This window comes from Cynocephalus volans, chromosome 1, assembly GCF_027409185.1.
Source record: "Cynocephalus volans isolate mCynVol1 chromosome 1, mCynVol1.pri, whole genome shotgun sequence".
Lineage (NCBI taxonomy): Eukaryota > Metazoa > Chordata > Mammalia > Dermoptera > Cynocephalidae > Cynocephalus > Cynocephalus volans.
This window is the reverse complement of record NC_084460.1, coordinates 44,559,795-44,578,408: the sequence shown is the minus strand read 5'-3', so window position 1 is coordinate 44,578,408 and position 18,614 is coordinate 44,559,795. Positions and strand designations below refer to the sequence as shown.

The window sequence follows — 18,614 nt, the reverse complement described above, 5'->3', positions numbered from 1 at the left end:
TCTCAGTTAGTCATGCTACTCTGGATCTGCTAACAAAGTTTAAAAGTAAGCCTTGTCAAAAGGATTAAACTGATTCTAAGAGACTTAGATACATGCCAGAAGAAAAGTCCAGAACTCTGTAAAGGAATACAGTAAAATCTTATACTCAACAACATAACTTCACAATGACTGGCATCCATTTAAATTAATAATAGCAAGCAGGGCTGGTCAGTTACTCAGATGGTTAGAGCACCACATTATAACAACAAGGTCAAGGGTTTGGATCCCTATACCTGCTGCCAAAAAAAAAAAAAAATAATAATAATAATAATAATAGCAAAGAGCAGGAAAATATGACCTACAAGTAGCAGAAAAATTAATTAGTAGAACAGACCTAGAATTGTTAGAGACAGAAGGCTACATAGTACATAATTTCACTTATATGACATTCTGGAAAGGGCAAAAACTATGGTGACAATGCAGACGAGTGGCTGCCAGGGCTCAGGGATGGGCAGAGGGACTAAGTGCAGAAAGGCACATGGGACCTACATGGAGTGATGGAGATGCTCCACATCTTGACAGTGGTGGTGGTTACATGACTGTATATGTTTGCCAAAACTCAAGTAACTGTACACTTAGAATGGGTGCATTTATTATATGCAAATTATACCTCAACAAAGTTAATAAAAAAGAAAAACCATCCTGTTGCAGAGACCGAAATATTCTCTGCAATGGTGCCTCTCTTCCAGAACAAGGCCCCTGAAGGGCCTTCACTCAAAGGCTGGGGTGGGGTCAGACTGCTGAGTCATGCTCCAGACACGGTACGTGGCCTATTTCCAGGTCAATGTCCTTACAATTTACCGAACTGCGGACATGGGCCTGACCATCACTTGTGGGCAGGAAGACCAAGAAAGTCAAGCCTTGCAAACCGGGGCTGTAGATTGATTATAAGGAGGTGAGGGCTCCAAGAACCGTCATCGGGTGAGTGGCCACTCCTCCTTCAGCTGGGGAGCATCACCTTCTAGGACCACACCAAAGAGCCATCTCTGCTGCTGGGAGCTGTAGGCCCTCCTTCCCTGGGGTGTGTGGAAAAGGCTCTAGGGCCAGACCGTCCACGTTTGAATATCACTGCCACCACTTACTACCTGGGAAGCTTTGAGTTAATAACTTCACTTCGCAGTACCCACTCCATGGGGGTGGTGGGAGCATTAAAAAACTGAATACAGGTAAGATATGTCTAGTAAACTCCTCTGTTACATCATGCCACAGCCACACTTTGCTTGTCCCTCTACTTAGTACCTGGTTTTCTGGTTATCTGTTTTGCAGGGACCTGTGTAAGAGGAGGGGGTTATAAGCATTGGTTCTTGAGTCGATAACAACTACTCTGAATAACTCTTCCACCCATTCCAGCTGTGACCTTGGGCAATTTATTTAATTTCTCTCAACCTCAGTTTTCTCATCAGTGAAATAGGGACCTGCCCAGTACCTCCCTCCACAGGCTACCTACTTATGAGGGAGTCTCATAAGACCGATGGGGAACCAATGTGAGAAGGAAGGTAAAGAGAAAATGTGACCGTGACACCAATGTGACTGTTTGTGCCTCTGGGTCCAGCAAGGCCTAACTCCAGATGCATTCCTAGGGAGTCAATAAATCTCTTTTGTGGCTTGAGCTCTTCTGAGTTGTGACTTTGCTTCTTACAACTAAAAGTGACCCAACTGAGGGAAAACCTTCTTCATCAGGTAGGACAATGTGCCATCACCGTGGCATTTCTGGGCTTTCTGTCACTTACCCGAGAGTGATATTCCTTCTGCGAGTCCATAAGGCAGATAAGCAAAAATGATCATCATGCCAAACTCCAAGGAAGGTGTTTTCCTCAAGTCAATATGCTTTAGCACGTAAATGACAATTGTCAAGGAGAATCAAGGGACAGTTGATGGGAGATGTCACGAAACTTCTGCCTTCCAAATATATAAAGAAAACAATGGAGACAAAAGATTTTGAAACAACCCAAGGTTACAAATGAAAATATGTTATTATGGAACTTTTTCTTTGTAGGGAGAATTTTGCTGTAAGAAAGGGAATCTGACAAAACACTAACAAATGTGAACTCCTAAGACAAATGGTGTGGGAAAATTAAAATCAACCTAAGTCAACTCACTTAAAAATGCTTTAGAAGGCTGGGAATGTGCCTGGGCTCCAGACATGCTGAGGGCAGCCCATACTGCCAGGTCCCTCCCAGGGCTGTGTCACCCCCCCCCCACCTCCTCCAGCGACATCAGATGAGATCACTAATGGGCACCCATCTTGTTTTCTAGACCCTGGGGTTCAATGCGCTACTGAAGGACAGTCTTTACTATTCCTGGAGATTTCTCAACTAATCATGCCCTTGTGAAAGCAAAGTGTCTTCAGTATATTCAAATGTTCACAATGACTGTCCTGGAGCTCATAATACCCATTTACTCAGCTTCATTATAACAGATGCTTTTTTTTTTTTTTAATGAAAAGATAAACATGGAGGAAAATACTGAACTGGAAAAAGTTTTCTTTTACATTCTGTTTATTGGTACAATATGAGAAGCTCTCGGTCAAATTAGTAGAGTCTTTAGACTTCTGGACAAAGGAGCTGATGGGAAAATTCAATGAAAATGGCAGAAAAATATGCCTGTAACCAGGCAAAAGAGTCTTTTCCGGCCATCTGTGAAACAACTGCTCATGCAGGAGGGCCAGGAGGCCAGCTCTCTGAGACTCAGGCTTAGGCGTGTACAGACACGGTCTGGTGCCTGTTCCTATTTTAAACATGAGGAATTTTCTACATTAATAAAGGTGTTACTGGCCTTAACAACCCTCTTTCATTCTCTGGCTGAAAAAGCTTATGAGTTGTTAAGCATCAAAAATCAGTGCAAATAACTTAGGTGAAACACACTTTGAAAGTCCCTTTTCCAATTCCTCCAGATAAACACTTTCAGTGAGGTAAAGATTTTCTCAATTTTCAAAAAAAATTAATTTCCAATTTTTTGAATGTGAAAAATGAGACAGCAAAAAATGAAAATCATCAGAATATGGTTATCACACTATGGGAACTGAGAAGCCTCCCCCAAATCGTATTTGATATCCAACAATGTACATGTTTTTTAAGCTTTGAAGAGTGACATCCTAAATTTCACATGTTAAATTTTAATATCCTTGAGTTTAAATTAGAGTGTTTCAGGGCCGGCCCCATGGCTCACTCAGAAGAGTGCGGTGCTGATAACACCAAGGCCATGTGTTCAGATCCTATATAGGGATGGCCAGTTAGCTCACTAGCTGAGCGTGGTGCTGACAACACCAAGCCAAGGGTTAAGATCCCCTTACCAGTCATCTTTAAAAAAAATAATAATAAAAAAAAAATTAGAGTGTTTCTCCAACCAAAACTAAGCATAAAAATCCTCCTTCAAACAGAACCTTAGACTAAAATTCGCCCCCTTAAGGAACAGGAGAAAACAGCTAGACATGGATATAATCAAGAATAATTTCAGCCCTCAGTGTTCATCATATTAAAAGGATATCAATGCAGAAATTAAGCCACTGAGAGTGCCGAGCGCTGCTGAGCCAAAGAACATTTTGAGGAAGTAGCCAAGGGCTTGTATAAATGTTTGCCACCCACTGACATCTGACATATTTTTTCTTGTTAAACCTTCAGCTGTGCTAGGAAATAGAAGAAAACAGAAAGAAGTTAAAATGTAATAGATGAAGTTCTTAAAAATTAACTTAAAACTTATTTCTTGCTTATTCCCTCCCTCATTCATTCCATCATTCAGTCATTCAAACACTTATTTGTTCACCTATTTGTCCCAGGCACTGTGTTAGTTTCTGGAGCTTCAGAGATGAGAGCAAAGTCCCTGACTCCAAGAAGCTCCCCCTAGTCTAATGAGGGAGAAAAACAAGATGACAACGGATGACAATCTGGGGGAAGGTAAAAGGCTGTAGGAACACAGGATAGGCATCTCACTCAGATTGGTGGAGGTCAAGGAAGGTTCTTGAGGATATAAGGGCTGGCTTTAGACTTCGGATAAACAAGAGTGGCCCAGGTGAAGAAATGAGGGAAAGTGTCCTAGGCCAAGAGACAGCATGTGCAAAAGCAGGGATCCCAAGCACATGTAGCACCCTGTGGGGACATTCAAGTATGGGGTTAGCATGGCTAAAACACAGGCAGCAGAATGGAGGCGGGGAGGCAAGAGCCCAGGCGAGAGCAGTGGGCTAGGGCAGCACCTGTGGAGGGCATTGGCATTTCTCCCTGAAGGCCCGAGGGAGTCAAGGCGAAGTGTTTTCAGTGCAGGAATCCTGCGATAGAACTGAAATTGAGGCTATGGCAAGAAGCCAAATTAGAATGAAGCCGCCCAAAGAAGAAATGTCCAGAGGTTTCAGGAGAGAGGGAGGCTTAGGGAGGCATTAAGGAGGAAAAGTTGAAAGAACTTTCCTCTCACTATAAAGAACAAAGTAAAATGTCAGAAGCCATTAAAGTCAATTACTGGTTTTATCCCCAAAGGGAAAACCATTACACCATTAGCATGGAGCTGTTCTCATTAAATATCCTCCTCCTGTCAACTCTGCCTCCTGACTATCTCTCAAATCCATCCACTTCTCTCCACCCCTCCCTCTGCTTCCCTGCCAGGGCTGTGCCTCACTGATCTCTCTGTAGACACCTTTGTCTTCCTATAGACCAATTCCTTCTCCGCTCAGTGGCCTGAGAATGCAAATCTGACCAGGTTACAGTTTCCTGATGCTTCTAGGAGGAAGTCCAGTCCTCAGCATGACCTGGCTCCTGGACCTACCATAACTCTGACCTCATTTTCCTCCTCATTTAGAGTGGGGCCTCACTGTCACTGGCACCTCCCTGTAGGTCACCTGTCACCCTTCCCTGGCCCCAAGCTAGCTCTCCCATTCATCCCTCAGAACCCAGTGTCAGTGCCACTCCTGCAGGGATACCTGCCCTGACCCTTCACAGAAGCCAGACCATTTCTAGGTTCTCATGGTGCCTGCCTTCCCCTTCATGGCATGTGAAAACTGGTGAATCATTCCATGAGGACCACGCCTGTGTCTATCTTGTTCATGGCCATATGTCCAGGACCTAGAGCAGAGCTCAGCACACAAAAGACACTCAATATATTTTTGCTGAATCAGCAAATGAAACAAAGACTAGCCAACAGTAATATTCAGCTTCATTCATCAGCATTTCATGAATTTGTATCATTTTAGAGCAGGATAATCTCTGAAAAAAGGGTAGTTTGGTCAAATAACCTCAGGAAGCTGTTAGAGAAGATTCACAGCACAAAATAACATAACAAAGGTTCTGAGAAGTCCTGCAAAAAAGAAAGCAAACTCACTTCACACAAAGGTTTTCCACACTCACCTGACCACATGATCTTCCCCATTCTCTTTCTTTCCCAGCAGATCACAGGTTAACATCCTGCTTTGGGGAATGTGGGAGCTGACAAGGGCTGTTACTGGAAAATGCTTTCGAAGGTCACAATCACTTATAATTTCCCAAAATGAAACTGTGGACCACATGCATACAGTGTGCACCCCCACCCCCCATCACTACCATGGTTGGCTCCCAGACTGGTTTCCCTGCTTTCTTTCCATACAGAGGAGGCTGGGGCCCAAGTGAGTGAATAACTGGGTAAGGTCACCCAAAGGGTTAATAGCAGATCCAGAGCTGGACCAGTGGTTTCTGAACTCAAGATAAATAAAAGTAGAACTTGGATTCTTTCTGGCCAGGTAATTTTCTATGCTTTATTTTTTAAGGTCACATTTCTCATACCTTAAAGAATAAAAGACAATGCTGCTGCAGGATTCATTTCATGGGCTTAAGCGTAGCTAGAGAGAACAAAAGGTTTCCTCTACAGCAATTATTATAAGAATACATTGTCATAGTAACAAATCAAAGCTAAAAATAATTCAATTAAAGTTAATGAAGAAACAGAAGACAGCTTTCTGGCACTTATGAAGGTGACAACATTAAAAATGGGTTAATTCATTCTGATAGACAGTTGCAAACATTAAATGTGTCAGATCACTTTGGAAATGACTGTTCATGAAGTATACCCCTTAAAAACAAGAGGTTTTCCTTATAACCAAGGAAAGGTGACAACAGTTCCCTGGAGCTGTTTTTTTTTTTTTCTTTTATACTACCTAAAAAGGCGGGGGCAGGGCAGGCAGGACTACCATGCCCCCTTTCTCTCTCCTGTCTGAAAATGCCTACCAACCTTCAAGGCCTGATTCACATGACAACTCATCAGAGAAGCCTTCCTTAAATCCTGCACGGTGGCTGTGTCCCAAACCATACTCTTGGCACTGTGTTCTATGAGCATCTTTTGCCCACCACAGCCCAAGTCCATCCAAATCCAAATCCAACTGTCAAATCCAATCCATCATCTCTGAGCAGTGCCTGGCACACAGAGGGCCCTCACCAAATGCTGATGGCAGACAACCAGCCTTTAGCACGTTTGGAGAGAGTCCATGAAGCTGGTTGCTAGACCAGCCTGTGGCTCAGCAGTGGCAGTGCTGGTAGTGGAGGAGGGGGCTGAAGACTGCATGTGGGTACTTTAAAAAATTTGCGGAAAAACAGAATCAAAAGATAATATGAATCCTTCCATGAACTTTTTGTTTTTTGGTGGCTGGCTTATATGGGGATACAAACTCCTGACCTTGGTGTTACAAGGCTGCACTCTAACCAACTGAGCTAACTGACCAGCCTCTCCATGAACTTTTAAAAATACCCTCATATACGCATGTGGTCCACAGATTCAACAGTGGAAACTATCACCATAGGTGAGCTTGGCCTTCAAAAGTCTTTTCCAGTAAGAACCTTTGCCTACTTACCATGACTCCATCATTTCTCATTTTAAAAAGAAAATAGTTACTAACCTTTTGCCTTTTTGTAGCAAAGAGACCTGGAAAAATTCAGAAAAGGTCCTACCTCTGACAGATTTTTTTCTTTAAATAAATCAGACAAAGCAATTGAGTTTAGCTCCTAATGCATAAAAATAATTCATGATGTCACCTCTGAGTTGGGCAAAATTCCTTATCACAAATGTTCAATATGTATAGGCAGGATATGAGATAAAAGTAAAAACCAGAAAGCTAAGCAGCTTTCAGAGTAGATCTTAAACAAGAAAAAATACTGCCACCAGATTTTTTAAAGGTCTTACAGCATGATATACTGACAATTTCCTAATAAAGCTATAAAAATTTCTACCAAGAGAAATGTGAAAAAGCCAATAATAGGGAATTGGTTAGATAGATCACAGTAAATCCATATAAAGGAAAACCAATAAAATGATGTTATAGAAGAATGTTTTATCAACTCTGTTCAGTGGTAAAGTTACAATATAGTATTTGGGGTATAAGCCCATTTAAATAAAACATATATATACTTATACCAAATTGTTAAACACAATTATCTTTGAGTAGTTAACAATGTGTGTAATTGTTCTTTTTTGTGTGTTTTCTAATTTATGAAGAATATATATATTAATTTCAGAATAACAGAAATATTTTAAAGTTTTTTTTTTTTTTTTAAAGGTCTGTTGAGCACCTCTTGCAATTAAGCAATATTTGGTCAGCTCTTCCTGCAAAGATAGGTCAAACACAGGGCAAACAGGGTGAAACATTAACTGGGGGCAGGGTGAAAGAGGAAAGGATCTCATATTAACTGGTGTCAGATGCTTTTCATATAGTATCATAATTAACTATTCAGCCCTCAAATCCAATCCTAGGCTAAGGCATTATCACCCTCACTTTATGGTTAAGAAATCTGTAGCTCACAGAGGTGCAGGAGCTGGTCCAGAGTTGCAAAGCTATGAGTAGCATCATTGGGACTCAAACTCTGGTCAGCCTGACTCCAAACCCTAGCTCTTTCCCCTATAAAATGTCATTTATTCTAAGAATTCTGAATATAGTCTATAATAAAGCTTTTAAGAAAATGCTAACCCCCACAGAGTGGTTATGCTTTGCCAGGAATCTCACAACAAAGGAAGCAAGTCAGATTTCAGATAAATGGAAATTCTATTCTCTAACAGAACATAGATCGGCCTCCAAAATGCTCTTAGCTCATCTCTGATGCACTGCCCAGGGCTCTTTTCTCCAACTGCTTTGACTGTCTGTACCTTTTCTGCTTTATGGCAAAACTCTTTGGGTCTCCCGCCCACACGTTAACAACCACCATAAAATGCAGAGTCCAAGGAAACAGCCCCATATCAGATAAAAGCATTTAGGATGATCTTAACTGCATTTTCTTTTCCCAATGACTTCTTGACATCTTATGATTCGTCTTTAATTTCTCAGATCCTATCAACTAGGGCAGTAATACCAATGAATATTTTTAAAAGATTTGCAGTTTCCAAAGTAGCTTTTACACAATAGCATCTTTTTTTTTTTTTTTTCTGACCGGTAAGGGGGTCATAACCCTCGGCATGGTGTCATCCGCACCACGCTCAGCTAGTGAGCGCACTGGCCATCCCTATATAGGATCCAAACCCGCAGCCTCAGTGCTACCAGCGCCACGGGCCCAACACAATAGCATCTTAAGGCAGGACACGTATTAGTGTCACTACTTTATTTTACAGTTGTGAAAATGGAGGCAACATGCAACAGCTAGTGAGCGGGAGGGCAAGGCCTCTGTCTACTACTTTTGTGTCAATAAGGCTGCCAAACACTGATCTCTCAGCTGGCTGCTTCATCCATCACCTGGGGAGCTTATGAAATCCTAAGGTCTTGAGACCCATCCCAGACCAACTGAAGCTCTGAGGGTGGGGCCTGGGAATATGAATATCACATTTAGTAAGCACCCTCAGTAATGCTGATAAGAAGCTGGGCTCAGAAACCTCTGCTAAAAGGTAAGTCAAAAAATGGTGGACTCTCCTCTCCTACTCTGGCCCCTGACAATACTCCTATGGCACTTAAAGGCTCGTCAGGACAGAAAGATGAGAAAAGACAGCAGCTGAACCAATCAGAGGACAAGCAAATGTATATGCAGCTGCATGGAAATCTCTGACCCTTGTTACATGGACCTTTAGTTCTGTCACTTGAAGACAGCAGTTTGTTCTCTCACAGCCACACACTTACTTGGTCAGGACAATGGAGACTGCATCATTGAGAATACTTTCCCCAAAAACCAGCATGTTGAGCACAGGGTCCACGTGAAGCGCATTGAAAATAGCAATAGTAGCCACTGGGTCGACAGCAGATATTAAGGAGCCAAACGCAAAACTGGAAGAAGAGAAAAGGAAGGGGGAATTCTGTAATGCAAATAGCTCAGCCCCCATAGTAAAGCGTTACAGTTAAAGGCTATATTTAACTTTCACTGGAGCAGAAGTGACCACAGAAGATGGTGTGTTTTTTTTCCCACTTATCTGCTGATTGACATTGTGGGTGGAACAGTGAAAGGCCCACTCTAAAATGAGTTGTTAGGAATGGCCTGGTTTTCCACTGTCAGCACCGAGACTTTATTTTGATAACGATGGATGGAAGACTTCTGCTTAAATACCTTACACACTGTCTAGCCCTCTTGTCAGAGCAGCTGGGGCCAAATGGCCCATGAGCTCCTGGGTCTGATCTCTCCTCTGCCCTCTGCCATCAGGCCATCAGAGGGGCTATCTATGACCAACCCTACCCTCCACTCTGATTTGTAACATCTAAGAAAGTGCCAGAAGCCAGCAGCAACTCCAGCATGCTTCAGGGGATGGGCAGCTTGGGTGACAGACACCAACACTGATGCTATCTCTCAGCCAAGCCAGTGGGTCTCGTTGACAGAATCTGTGAAGATCGAATCACCTCCAACAAATATTTATTAATTGCCTGATATGTTTCAGGCACTGAGGCAAATAACAGCAAACATTTCTGTGGCACTTACCACATCCCAGGCACTGTCCTAAGCACCTTACATGTAGTAACTGAATAATCCACACAGCACCTGAAGTGGTACTACTATTGCCCTGATAAAATAGGAGAAGACTGAGGAACAATGAGATGAGATAACTTGTCCAAGGCCATTCAGCTAACAAGTGGCACAGCCAGATTTCAAACACAGGCTATCTGACTCAGAGTCAGTACACCTTAACACTATGGTGGATTCAGCAATATCCAGAGACTAAGACAAGTGTACGGTACACAGGAAATAAATCAGGGTGACGTGAGAAAGAGTAACCTGGTGGGGAGTGTGTGTGTGTGCATGTGTGTGTGCGCATGCATCACTTGGATTGGCCAAGATACCCAGGCACAGGTAACAAGTGACCCCTAAGCGGGGAGCGAGCTTGGCTGCCTGAGAAACATATGTGTGGCATCAGGGAGCAAGGGTGCATGGCAGGAGACGTTAGAGGCTGGAGAGGGAGGTAGGCCCAGATCCCCTATGGGCCATGTGGGCCGTGTCTGGACGATTTATTCTCTCAGCTCCTTGGCTGTTTCCCCCATAGTGTTCTCCAAGCCTTCTGTTCTCTCTTCTGCTATGCCTGGCACTGCTTTCTTTCTAGCTCAGCAGAATGGCCAGGTCTGCCCCCTCCCACACACAAGGCAAAACACGGAGACCAGGGCACAGCCCCACATCAGAATCATGAGCCAGAGACTCTCCGCCATCTGGGGCAGGGTGCATGCTCTGCCCTGCTCTATCACCAGTCACCCAGCAGCCTCTGCTCCTGTGATGGGAGTCAGGGAGAAGAGTGCTGATCAGAGGAAATGCCTGGCTGCCTGGCCAGTTAGCATTCTCTTTGTAAACGAATAATTTGGCCTTCTGGTTTCCATGGCGTTTCCCTGTGAGTGTGATTAATGTGAAATCATCCAGGAGGGGGTCCAGATCCCAAGCTGAGGACTAGTCCTCACAAGAAGAGCTCAGCTCAGACCTCAGTTCCCAGACTTCACCTGTCCTCATGGAGCTCATTACATGCTGGTGAGCTCCGAGGGGATGACACTGTGTTTTTGTCATGGGTGTGTTCTCACGATCTGTAGAGAGCATGGCCCAGAGACACTTGTGGAAGGCAGGCAGGAGGGAAGGAGAAAGGGAGGGAGGGAAGAATGGAGAGGGAAGGAAGAAAAGGCAACTCCACCTGAACACTGCCAACCTGGGAGGCCCTGTTTTGTCTGCAGCTGGTCTACGGCTGGTCCTCAGCCCTTGCATTGTACAGCAACATCACAAGGGGCCATGAAGGAAGAAGAACATTTCAAGAGTGTATCCTGAAGGGGTGCAAGAGGCAAGGGAACCTGGGAGCTGTACTGGGTTATGTGTCATGTGCGGACTGCTTGCAGCTCAGGTGGCCTCTCCCTCAATACCCAAGCACAGTGCAGTTGGACGGCCATGGTTGGCACCTACGCCCCCCTCCTTCCACTCCTGGTCTTGGTGACAGCACCCGAATTTTTCTTCCCTCCCCCACTCTCCATCCTTGTAGTCACATGAGGCTCTAGGTATGGGTGTGGGCCGCAAGTTTGGACAATGAGGGCCACTGCCAGGTATTTTACCAGGTCATCGGGAATAGGCTGGCCCTTTTGGCAGAGAAGGCTAAAGTGAGAGTGATGTGATCCTGGAGCCATCAGTGCTGCCACGTAGGGCAAGGGTTAAGCCAATCAGGGAGGAATGGAGCTGAGACCCAGTGAGAGGAGAAATTCCTAACATCTTGGGCCCCTGGAGGATGTCATGCCAGAAGCCATCATCCTGGGGACACTTTAGTTCTATGAGCCAATGAACTTCTCAAACTTTTTTTTTTTTTTTTTTTTGCTTAATCTGTTTGTGTTGGGTTTTAGCTGCACTGAAAGGGGACTGGCTTATATACTTTCCCACAGTCTTTCTGACATCCCAGACTGGAAATCAGAGAACAGGAACTACAAGATGAACTCATAAATAGAGAGAGGGATGTACAGATGGAAAGATACATTCTAAAGCAAATACAGTAAGAGGGTAATTGTAGAACCCAGGTGGTGGCTGTATGGGTGTTGACTGTCTGATGTTTCACCTTTTCTGTATGTTTGAAATTTTTCATAATAAAAAGCTGGGGGAAAATGCTTTGTATAAATCATATAACACACTTAGCTTTGGTTGGGAATATAAATGGGGGCAGAGTATTTCTGACAGTGAATACGAAAAGCGTGAAATATGAACTGCCTGAATCACTGAAAGGGCTGTATCCAAGGGGTCATTTAACCTGGCCTTCAGTTGTTACACTTCATACTTTGTGACCCAGTCTTTTAAAAGGCCAGAAACTAGAAGTTCAACTTAAAAATATATTTTCTTTATTCCATCACCTCAAAAGATAGCAACATCAACAAAATGAAAAGGAAATAGACTAGAGTAGTGAAGTAATTCAGGGTATCTTAAGAGTGAAATCTCAGGGGCCAGCTGGTGGCTCACTCGGGAGAGTGCGGTGCTGATAACACCAAGGCCACGGGTTCAGATCCTATATAGGGATGGCCGGTTTGTTCACTGGCTGAGCGTGGTGCTGACAACACCAAGCCAAGGGTTAAGATCCCCTTACCGGTCATCTTTAAAAAAAAAAAAGAGTGAAATCTCTCTCCAGCAGAAATATCACTAAAACAAAATCTGTGCAACAAAGTTATATTTTTGTGTTTTCTATAGTGCAGAGGTTGCAATAGGCAGTCTGTGGGTTTCATGTTTGGCCTGCATGGTGTTTCTGAAAAACTGAATAAGTTATCAACCTTTCTAAACTGGAATATTCCCTATAAAAATCTAGAAACCTGGCCTCTTTTGAAAAATATTTTTAGGGCCAAGCCCGTGGCGCACTTGGTAGAGTGCTGCGCTAGCAGCACGGCAACGCTCCCGCCGCGGGTTCGGATCCTATATAGGACTGACCGGTGCACTCACTGGCTGAGTGCCGGTCACGAAAAAACGACAAAAAAAAAAAAATTTTTAAAATATCTGCTAAGTCTGGGCCAATATTCCTACATAGTAGTTACTAGCTGGAGCTGAGAAGTGGCTGCCCCTGTTACGGTACCACCTCTAGACTCACACCTGGCCAGCTTCCCCTTGTTAGTGCTCTGCCAGGCCCTGTGGTTGTGTGAGTTAATGACCCTACAGCAGTCCCCATCATGGAACAGTCACTTTTGAATAGGAAAGGAAACGTCTGCACACGGGGAGAGAAACCCTACCTGCTCTTACCTGGCCTGTCTAAGGGGTAATTCTTCTCCTCTCCTCCACCTCAACATCCCAACCACTGAGTCAATTCAATTTCACAAAAATTTATCCAGCATTGTCTGTATTTCTAACCAGTTGCTTCCAAAATAGGTTGAACATTTGAATGCTGTGACACCTTCCTTTGCATCAACTGGGTTTAGGGCATTTCTCTTCACTTGAAAAATAGCTACAAAACATAGGACATCAGTTCTGCTTTATTTCCAGCTCCTGTGGAATAGGAATGCAACTTATGCTACTTGTTTATATATCAAAACTGTCTTACAACAAAATCCTCCAAATTTAGTGGTGTGGGAGTGGGAGGTGGGTGGAGGTGGGAATGGGATTGGACTTATCAGAGGCACATTTCTTATGAAAAGGCTTCCAAGATCCCAGTCCCAAAGTACAAAGTTGCTGCTAAAGCCTGAAAGCTTTGGCTGGCCCTGGGGGAAGGACCTGGGCTGACCACTTGGCCTTACTTCCCAGCTCCCCAGCCGTGCTATAAAACCAAACCGATGGTGGATGCAAAAAAAACCGAGCAAGGTTGCATGCTTACAGGACTTCTCAGAGAGGGGAAACCAGGCTGCACTCTGCTTGGGCACTTTTCAGCACTAGATCTGGTACCTCCCAAGAGATAGCTTGCATAGGTTGCTTCTTGCTAAGCCGACTGTGGAAATTCCTGGTCGGGGATCCCAGATAGCAGCTCACTGGATGGTGCTCACTGAAGTAGCTTCAGATTGAGGGAGAAATCCACAACAGAGCCCTAGGCCCTGCCTGCTTTCCCCATCCCAGCCCCTCCCTAACCTTGGTAGGAATCTCAGAGTAAAGATTCCACCTTGCCCCCCACTTCCATCCCTATCTATCAAGAAGATAACTTTTCATTATGGCTATTGAAAAAACAGAAATTAGTTGAAGATATTTCTTAATAATAAAAGGACAATGGTACAGTGTACGTGTGTATGAGGGCAGAGCAGCTAACTGACCAGAGCTATTACCTCCAATGCTTAAACCAAATTAATTATTTCAATCAGCAATGTTCTCACTAGGGACTTTCAAAAGTCCTCAGTATAATTTTGATTCATTTCAGAGACATAAATTAATTCAGAATAAATTCTACAGCAGAAATTACAAACAAAAGAGAGAGAGAAAGAGAGAATACAGAAATACCACACCCAGAAAGCAATGTGGAGAAAATTTTCCCCAGTTTGAAAAGCAGTCACATGGGTGTTACAGGATGAAGGATTTACCTGTCTGTCATGTTGAGTTTAGAGATTACATCAGCCTGTAAAATAAAACATACAAACACACAGACACAAAAAAAAACCCTGGAGAACAGCCAAGATTAAAATGTCCATTAGTGCTTTATTACAAACTAATAAGGACATTAATCTTCAGTCCCCAAACCACTTGAAAAATAAAGAAAACTCCTAAGTTTTAGTTTAAGCATGCATTTGATCAGCATACAACAAAAGTAGGGAAAAGAATGCTACGTTTTCCAAGCTCAATTAACTGCAGTTTTCTTCTCTAAAGTTGATTCCTATTTGATACTAGAAGCTGAGCAATGAAGAAAGTTGCATGACAGACAGATTTATTCTGGTCCCATTGAGGCAGTAATAAAGGTGGAAATCAGATGGAATGGGCGTTAGCTAGAGAGAGAAGAAAACAGCTGACACACATGACAGAAATCTGCCGGTCACCCAGATGCCTGAACCTCAACTTAGATTTCAGAACTGGGGCAGGCAAATTTCCTGCAACTGACAATGAAAAGGAAAAGAATTGTACTGGACATGCATAATGCAAAACTACAGATACTACCTTCCTAGATATGTTGGTCTAAATTAGTTTGAAGCCTGAGTACAGAACTCCCAATTGATGCCACTGGGAAGTGGTTTAGCAATGGTAGAAAATCTGGAGTATATAATTCTACAGGTGGATAGTTTAGAATTGAGTGAACAGATTCACAATCATCTCTGAGGGCTGGCCAGTTACCTCAGCCGGTTAGAGCATGGTGTTGTAACACCAAGGTCAAAGGTTTGGATCTCTGTACTGGCCAGCCACAAAAAAAAAAAAAAAAATTCAGAATCACCTTTGATTTTAAGATGCAAACTTTCATTCAAAAAACAGCATTCAACCCCAATTCAGTCTACCTGACAACATAACCTACACTGTTACAATGTGAAGATCTTGATGGTATATACTATATATTCTGCTTTATTTTTTGGTATTCCAATTTGAGACAAGATTGGTTTGCAAATAAAATCGAATACTTGGGGGATTATAGAAAAGATTCACTCAATTCCAGACACCAAAATTCTTGGGGCACTTAGAAACAATTTAACATGCCTTGACTGTGCCTCATGTAAGTAAGTTGGGATATCCTTGCAGGAGGGCATTTACCCTGAAAGTGAAACCCAGGCCCCATAAGGTATCCTACCCCGCCTCCCTGCACTAGCTCTAAGAATATAAGATTTTCAAAGTTTTTCAAAGATGTTTTTCTTACCTGACCCAGAAAATAAATTCCTCCACCTACTACAAAAGCGGAGATCGCCGTACCAAAAACAGCAAACAGCGTAATGGAACCAATATTCTGAAAGAAGTTACCCTGTTGGAAAGAGCAGAAATCAGAGAAAAGATCAGAAAAGCCAGTCTGGTCATGAAGGCATGGCTGCAGCACATGGCCCTCCTCGCATGTTTGATTCTCGTGAAGGGTACCATCACTGCCCTGTTGGGCAAAGTGGAAATCTGGGAATCCCCGTGCACCCCCACACCTACCGTAGTGTCTTCTTGTGACTCACATCTGCCTGTTCCTCTCCCTCGCGCCGTCTCTCACCTGAGCCACTGCAACAGCTTCTCACAAGTCTCCTCAACTCTTCCTGGCCCTCTTTCCCTGCACTCTCCAGGTGCTTCCAGAATGATCTTTGTGAAACACAAATCTGATTGTGCTACCTTCACCCTGACCCCCACCTTCCACTCGAAATGCAGCAAAAATATGAACTTTAATCATCCTAAGATCTCAGGACATTTCAACTCTTCCTGAGGGAAGCCTTTCATTGGTCCCTTAACCAGCTCAGATCCTATTCTATGCTTTCAATGCACAATGACCCTCTCCTCTTAGCACTTGACATGGCTGCAACTTTACCTTTATTTATGTAACTATTTGATTGGATCCATCTTTCCCAGGAGGCAGCAGGCTCAATGGGGTCAATGACCACATCTGCTTTGTATAGCACAGTCACTGGCATAATGCCTATCAGGTAGAAGATGCCCAATAAACAGGTACTGAAGGAATTAACTGTGTTTCGTGTTGATCAAAGTCCAAAATCTATACAATTATAATTTTTTACTTAATTAAGATACAAAGAATCTTATTGCAAAGAATATCAAAGTAATAGGTTATACTATCAGAAACCCCTTTTTGCTGTCCAGGTCTTTTAAACAACTTTATTTCACTCTATCAGTATCATCATCAAATATGAGAGATAAATTACGTTTCCATCTATATTTCACAGCATTTAAGAGAAAATATTCAAGTCCAATAAGCATGGTGACATCTTTCAAATTTCCATAAAATTAAGGAAATTAAGTTGTTTATTAGAACTCTATGGACTCCACTTAGGAACCACCACCAAGGAGCCTTGATGATCCTTCATTGTGGGTGTGGACAAGGAATCCCATCTTTTGTTCAGAAATTGGACACCTGGAGAGTTGCTGTCTTGTTTTTTTGGCAGCTGGTGGGTAAGAGGATCTGAACCCTTGACGCTGGGGTTACAATACCATGAAGCTACAGTTTTAAAGCTCATTTCAAAAGAGCTTTACAGCTCAGCTCAGCTCAACTGACAGCCCCACTAAACCTATCTCCTTCAGGAAGTCTCTTTGCAAATTTGATTTGGCTGCCCATGATCTGACATTCTATTCCTTTGTTTGGCACATCAATCTTTAACACACAAAGAATTTTAAAATGAGGTAAAACACAATGATTTGTTTTTTCTAAATAAAGAGCTTTCATCCATGAGTTTTTCTTTGCAAATAGCTGCTTTATTTTGTTATATAAAAACAGATTAGGGGCTGGCCGGTAGCTCAACTGGTAGAGTGTAGCTCAATCAGCAAAGCAGGGTGCTGATAACACCCACTATCAAGGGTTCAGATCTCCTTACTGTCCAGCCACACACACACGAAAATAATAATAATAATAATTAATTAATTAATCAAATAAAAACAGATTAGACTAATCAGTCTGTTTACAGGGATCTAATTCTGTTATACTTTATGTAGCTGCTTAATATTAATCTGGATACTGAAAATTTACCCAAATTCAAGTTACCATGCTAAAAGAACTCTGCTACATAAAGCAAATTAATCTGTTCTCTCTGACAAAATTAACATCCTATTCTTTATATGACATTTACAATTTAAAGTGACAGCTACCCACTTAGTACGTATCAATTGATGACAATCTTACAGAGATGCATTCCAAGTCTAAATTTACATAAGCAAATACAGCAATATTAAAACAAAACATTAAGAGGCCTGCCTATGGCTCACTTGGGAGAGTGTGATGCTGATAATACCAAGGCCACGGGTTCGGATCCCATATAGGAATGGCCAGTTAGCTCACTTGGGACAGCATGGTGCTGACACCACCAAGGCAAGGGTTAAGATCACCTTACCGATCATCTTTAAAAAACAAAAAACAAAAAAACATGAAGACAACTTCCTATCTTTTTGGGGGAAGGGCAGGAAGTGGACAAAAGTCTCTGAACTGGCATTTCCAACTCACGTCAGTCCCTTTCACATAAACTGTCAAGTTTTCTGCTTTAAAGTCATCTTCAATGTTTTTCTAAGAAACTATTAGAAAATAAAAACATTACATGCTCTAATATTCAAAATGTTATGTTTTTAAGTAAAATCAAACCAATTTCCTCAGCACTGTATTGAAATATTTTCATAATCTGCTTATAATTCTTTAAGATTTGTTTACAAAATGGAAGAGTAAAGAAATATTGATCTTCAATTTCTTTTTGTTTGTTAACAATTATCTGATGGCAGCATGGTCTGTAAGACTTGGGAACTTTTTTTACATCAAACTTCCTTTTCACTTTTTCTTTGGAGAGATGCACAACAAAATAACAACTTTTAAAGAAAAATCTGGACTGAACATCTTAGACTATTTCTGTTTTAGTACCCAAGTGGAAAATTAAAGATTTAATTTGTATATTTTTAACAAACTCTCTTGACAAATTTAACTCAAGTTTAATATTAATATTATTAGTAACAAGAAGAAGCGGCATTCCATTTATTTAGTGTGGTGGATAGTGCTTTGCCTACATTCTTTCATCTGGTGTAGATCTCAAAGCAAGCTGAGGGGTAGAGTTTTTATGGTTTTTTGGGGTTTTGTTTTTAATGTCTACTCTACCATAAAGGAACCTGTAGGGGGCAGCAGATGATTAGATCTATGTCTCTCTGGCTCCAAAGTCCAAGCTCCTT

General features: G+C 42.4%; 1 protein-coding gene across 1 annotated transcript in view; it reads right to left on the bottom strand.

Moving 5' to 3' along the window:
• Positions 1-18,614, bottom strand: part of SLC9A8 (solute carrier family 9 member A8) — an 82,696-nt gene that overhangs the window by 18,021 nt on the left and 46,061 nt on the right. The window contains exons 6-10 of the mRNA XM_063100574.1: positions 15,631-15,732; positions 14,378-14,412; positions 9,086-9,229; positions 3,526-3,664; positions 1,770-1,875 (exon numbers count right to left, since the gene is read on the bottom strand). Of these exons, the coding sequence (XP_062956644.1) occupies positions 1,770-1,875; positions 3,526-3,664; positions 9,086-9,229; positions 14,378-14,412; positions 15,631-15,732 (526 nt within the window). The remainder of the gene's footprint in view (positions 1-1,769; positions 1,876-3,525; positions 3,665-9,085; positions 9,230-14,377; positions 14,413-15,630; positions 15,733-18,614) is intronic.